Source organism: Olea europaea, chromosome 4 (genome assembly GCF_002742605.1).
Source record: "Olea europaea var. sylvestris chromosome 4, O_europaea_v1, whole genome shotgun sequence".
In the NCBI taxonomy this organism is placed as follows: Eukaryota; Viridiplantae; Streptophyta; class Magnoliopsida; order Lamiales; family Oleaceae; genus Olea; species Olea europaea.
The window spans coordinates 6,233,261-6,238,805 of record NC_036240.1 but is presented as its reverse complement, the minus strand read 5'-3'; the positions used below and the strand labels follow the sequence as shown (position 1 = coordinate 6,238,805).

At 37.0% G+C, this 5,545-nt stretch overlaps 1 protein-coding gene across 1 annotated transcript; it reads left to right on the top strand.

Annotated features, from left to right (window-relative positions):
• Positions 1–4,126: 4,126 nt before the first annotated feature.
• On the top strand, positions 4,127–5,302 carry LOC111393408 (wound-induced basic protein-like). The gene is made up of 2 exons (XM_023018926.1): positions 4,127–4,287; positions 5,030–5,302. The coding sequence occupies exons 1-2, from the start codon at positions 4,217–4,219 to the stop codon at positions 5,100–5,102; spliced, it is 144 nt and encodes a 47-aa protein (XP_022874694.1). The 5' UTR covers positions 4,127–4,216; the 3' UTR covers positions 5,103–5,302.
• The last annotated feature ends 243 nt before the right edge of the window (positions 5,303–5,545 follow it).

The following is a 5,545-nucleotide window of genomic DNA, read 5'->3' as shown; positions in this document are numbered from 1 at the left end:
TCGGATTCATTCAACATACCATCGTCATCACTTCTAACATGTCTATTGTTATAAAAGTCAATTCTTAAATGTTGAAAATCTTCACATGACTTTAATAGCAAGTAGAGTTCCATCTATGGCCTACGTCGCTAACAAATGTTTTAGTAATCGTCGCCCCTAGTTCGACACAAAAATCTTCAAATGCTTGTTTTCTAATAGGAGAGATTATAATATATACTAATGCATTCATAATTCTTTGAAGTTCATCATTTTTATGTTCTAAACCATCTTATACAATTAAATTCATGATATGACACACACAACAAATATGAAACATATACCCACCAAAATCAGGTTGAAGTGTTCTACACAATTTATCGATTACTACCTTATTAACACTAGCATTATCAAAAGTAAAAGATCGAATTTTAGTCTCGCAATTATATTCTCTAACAATACTGATAATATCATTATATATATTATTAGCATTGTGAGGAAATTCAATAATTTTAAAAGCAATAATTTTTTTTATGCATACACTAAAGTGGGTCTATTTAGTGTACGGCTGCAGCTATATATACTCTTTTATTAACCCCTTCCCATATATCACAAGTTAAAGATATAACACTCTATATTGTTGCAAATTCATAATTAATTGTTGTTTTGAATTATTGAAATATTGTATTGTATTGGAACGAAAAATGTTTCGACTTACCCCCAACGTACCCTGGTCGCAGATATTTTTTCGCGAACGAGACGAAGTGTTGGTTGTCTGCGATAGCCACAGGCAACTTAGTGGCGGTAACAAATTTCACCATTTCGGTTCGAGTATTGTCCTCCGAATATACCTATGTGGATAGGGGTGAAGTCGTAGAATCGGCACCTGGACTACCAAATTGCAATTGTGTTTGACCAACTGGAAGAAGTCCATGTCTGGCCGCACATGCTTTGAAGTGGAGGTTGAGATGGGTGGTACCAATTCCTTTTTGTCATGCTAATCTTTGTTAGCAGTATTTACATATTGTTTTAGATTATATAAGGCCATCGACGACTTTTCCTGTTGAAATCAACTTAAAGTGATCCCAACATTTTACTTTTTTTTGCCCTATCGCTTTCCCCTCGTATTTGGGATGTTTAATTCGGCATCTTCGTCCTCATATTCTATTTCGGGAATGTTAATATTATCCAAATCAATTGGATTGTGGCTGCATTGACCGTGAATGTGAACATTTTGAGGTATGAGTATGTCATTTAGACCGACAAATTTATTTGAAAATTGACTTTGCGACGTCCTAGGCGATTCGCCATGTGAACCATATCCCCTATCGAATAAACTCTCAACAAATGAGCGTTGGTTCATTTGTTTGATTGTTTATGATGAAATCCAAATATAATAATTAGAAAAATATAAATGTAGTGAGATTGTGAGAATTGAGAATTGGATGAATTGAAATTATAACTAATAAACTGTAAAAAATGAATCGATATTGTATATTTTACAGCACAAAAGAGTAAAAACTCGATAATTGATATAATAAAAGAGAATTGAGAGAGTTGAAATAGTGATTGAGAGGAGATAATTCATATAAAAAAAAGGGAGTTAAGGGGTATTTATAGTAGAAGGGAAAAAAGTAAAAAAAAAATTCAGTAATCGTTAAGTGACCGTTTTGGTCACTATATTTCGCCGCCACGAGCCCAACGAGCTGCTCGTTGGCTCGTCTTTAAGGCGAGGCCTGCTCGGGCTCGTGATTTTACTAGGTCGAGCTGCTCACGAGCCATATTTCGACGAGCCAAGCCGCTTTTGACATCCCTAGGAATTCCCACATCTATCAAACAGGCCCTAAGTCTCAAATATGATACATAACGAAAGGTTTGGTGGAACTTAATTGTATGTATGGAAAAACAATATAATTGAAAAAGGAGCGATTTTATGTTTTAACTTATATTTATATATTGTTTCATTTTCTTATATTGTATTTTGGTAATAAAGTTGAGATTACATGTGTCAAGTTGAGTCTTTGTAGAGGAGATTGGGTAAAAATGGGGATGGCAATCGATTAAGTCGAACTGGCTCGGCCAACTCGTAGGCAGAGCCGAGTCTACGAGCTCGAGTTTTTCTTTTTTATGTTTTTTTTTTACATTTTTGTTCACATTTTACGTGCCCATGGGCCGAGCTCGCCGAACGAGCACCCTGCTCGACTCGTTCTTCGGCTCATCCTGAAACGAGCTGAACTTTTGTGAGTTGTCACGATGTCCAAAGAGAGGTTGCTTGGTGCGATGTTGTTGCTGCTGCCCATAAAAAGCCAGGAGGGTTTAATTGGGAGGTTGGTAGAGTTGCAAGATTAGAGAGAACCAGCTGCAAATTTGCCACATAAATATTTGAAGGTGTGAATATGTTCTCCAATTGTTTCGTGTTCTTCATAGAGAAAATATGCTACTTCTTGTCATCATGTAAATTCACGTTCTTGCGAATCTTGTGCATATGCATTTTAAGTGCTTTCCATACTTACATGTATTATCTCTTAGCCAATAACGATTTTGAGGGTTTCTTCAAAGAGCGTTTTGATGATCCGTCCACGAAGTAGATGATTGGAATTTCATCAGGCAATAAATTTATCTGTTAATTTTAGTATGAAATTTTTTGCTTCTGTGTTGTTGTTTGGATTTGGGGGGGGCAGGGGGGGGGGAAAGGAGACGATTGTTCACCAGCTCACTCAGGCAGAAGCACAGCAGCTCGATCTGAATTTTTCTCCTTCAGGACCACCACTCAGAGCACCGTTGTCGGTGCTGCTGTAATGAAGAGGAGATGACACGGCGAAGATCCAACCTTTCTCGAATCATCGCGAGTTGCGGTGGTGAAATTAATGACAATGGTACCGGCGAACCAGATATGGTGGTTGGGATGGGTTTGGATGGTGTTTTGTGTGGTGATGTTATGTAGTGTTTGCGTGGTGGTGAATCTGGCGGTTGTGTGATTATCTATGCTTAAAGATTCGAGTTAAAGATAATTACATAATTCCAACGAAGATGGTGGTGGATTGGACGGTGTTTTGTGTGGTGGTGGACCTGGTGGTGAATTGGTGATGGCGATTTTTATGGTGGCAGCTGTGGTGGTGAATTTATTCTCTGTAGTAGAGAAATCTAGTGGTGGTTTTGGATGTTGTGGTGGTGTTGAGGTGGCATTGGTGATTGTATTGTGTTGGTCAACGGTGTGTGGGTGCTGTAATGGTGGATTTCCAATCATGGCTATTTGTTGATGTGGTGGTAGTGTATGGTGCGATTGTGGTGGTAGTGGTGGCGTGCGGTGTGCAGTGGAGGTGGAATTTTGCGGCCAATTTAACTGTGTGTTGGTGGTGCTATGGTGCAGTGAGGTGTGTAGTGGAGATAGAGGTGATGGTGCGGTGGTTGGGTGTGTGCAATAGTGGTGTGGTACTGTGTGGTGGTGCAGTGGTAGCTCAGGTGGTGTGTTGTGGTGTTGACCGATTGTTGTGACGTGATAGGGGTGCAATGGTGGTGATGGATAGTGTTTGTGACCAAGTGCTGTGGTGGAATTGGATAAGGATTGAGTGTGGTGTTGCGGTGGTATAGTGCAATTGACGATTGGATGGTGGTGGTTTGTAACCAAGATTGGTGTTGGATGGGACCGGTGGAAGGGGTGATCATAAAGTTTGGTCTGTGACCTTAAAATTTGACGATCTGTGACTAAAACAATAATCTGTGACCTCAACGATTTGGTCCGACACCTTAAAATTCGACAATATGTGACTAAAATAATAATCTGTGATCTCAACGATTTCGTCCGTGACCTTAAAATTTGATAATCCGTGACTAAAAAAATCTGTGACCTATAAAATTTTCGATTTGTGATCTCGAAATAATCCGTGACCAATTAATTTGATGATATGTGACTGGTAAATAAATCTGTGACCATTAATTGTTTAATCGTGACTTTAATATATTTATTTAATAAATAATTTTAATTAATTAAATACAAACCTGAATTTTGAATTTTCAAGCTTCTTAACTTTTGAAATGGTGTAAAGAATACACATTAAATATGAATTTTTTCCTTTATTAATTGGGCCTCACCCAATTAAACCTACTGGGCTTCATTCTCATGGCCCAATATGCATAACATATAATGCTCGAATTTCCATCGAAAATCAAGCAAACTTGCTAGGGTTCGAAAAATTTAGGGTTGTAATCGAAACTTGATCCGTGAAATCGATATAGACAAATGATTTACGACGTTAATTCTCCACTTTTCCGATCCTTCCTCAGCCAGAAAGGCGGTTCTTCTGACAAGAGGTATTTACCATATAATTACCTCTGCTAATTTTCTCGATAATTTTCTCATATACATTTCTCTTTTACAATCTAGCTTTTACTATATCATGTTTTGTGAGTTTAGAATATTTGATGCGAGGCTACAGAATTTGTGTAACCAACAATGCGTAGGTGGGATGTTTTATGTTTTGGTCTCAATTATTAGCTAATTCGGGCTCATTGCAGTTTTATAGAATTTCTGAAATAGGCTAAATTCTCATGAGATTCCCCAAAGGATTTGTAAGCAAAAAAAAATAAAATAAAATAAAAAATAAAAAATAAAAATCGTGTCCGTGAGATTCTTGTAGTTTCATTATAAGATTCATAAATTTAATGTGCATATTGATTCACAGCCCTCTCTGGATTTAATTGGTGGTTTTTGTTAAGTTGCTATTGCACCATATAGTTATTTATTTGAAGACTTGATTTGAACTTTGAAGTAACCTAGTGCACATTTGAAGACCAATAAAGTTGTAAATTTTATTATCCTGAGTATTTTCTGCACATAATTGGCTGGAAACAGCTTATGCAAAATTGTTTGCATCTTTCCATTTTACCTTGGTTCAATATATTTTATTAGGCCTTTCAATATTTGATCAGACAAGGACTTGCTGTTGCAAATATAAAGCAACTTTTTTGAAGAGGAAAATTAAGTTAATTGCTTCTACTTTGAATGTTCTCAGTGTTTAATTGATGTGCTTTGTACAATCGAATGCAATTCCAGGAAAACGGAAGAGCAGAAGCCGAGGGAACAGAAGCCAAAGGCCAATGAAAACAAGCCGGTTATGACAGAGTAATAAGGGCAGTGTCATGGTAAGCTCGAACATGGATAGGGTACCTCAAAGGATATTGAAAATGTTATTAAGCATTCTATCCTAGAACTTGTTATGTGATTTGTGGTTTAATTCCGGATGTTATATCAATGGCAATGGCTTTTGGTTTGTAGAAGAAATCATGCTATAGGTTTTTGGAAATTTGATCTTAGTCCTTTTTGGGATGTGTTGTTTTTCTTTCTTTTTGAGAAGGATGGAGGAGGCTTGGGATTGGGTACGTAATTTCTACAGAATTTAGGGACATGGTTAAATATCTTGATAATCTAAACAGATCATTGTTAATCAAGCGACTATATCAAAGATCTATCACCACTCCAAATTTCAAAAAAATTATTTTAACCATAAAAAACGAAAAATTGGTAAGTAGTTTCAAAGGGTGAATCCCAAGGATAACGTTGATGCAGCAC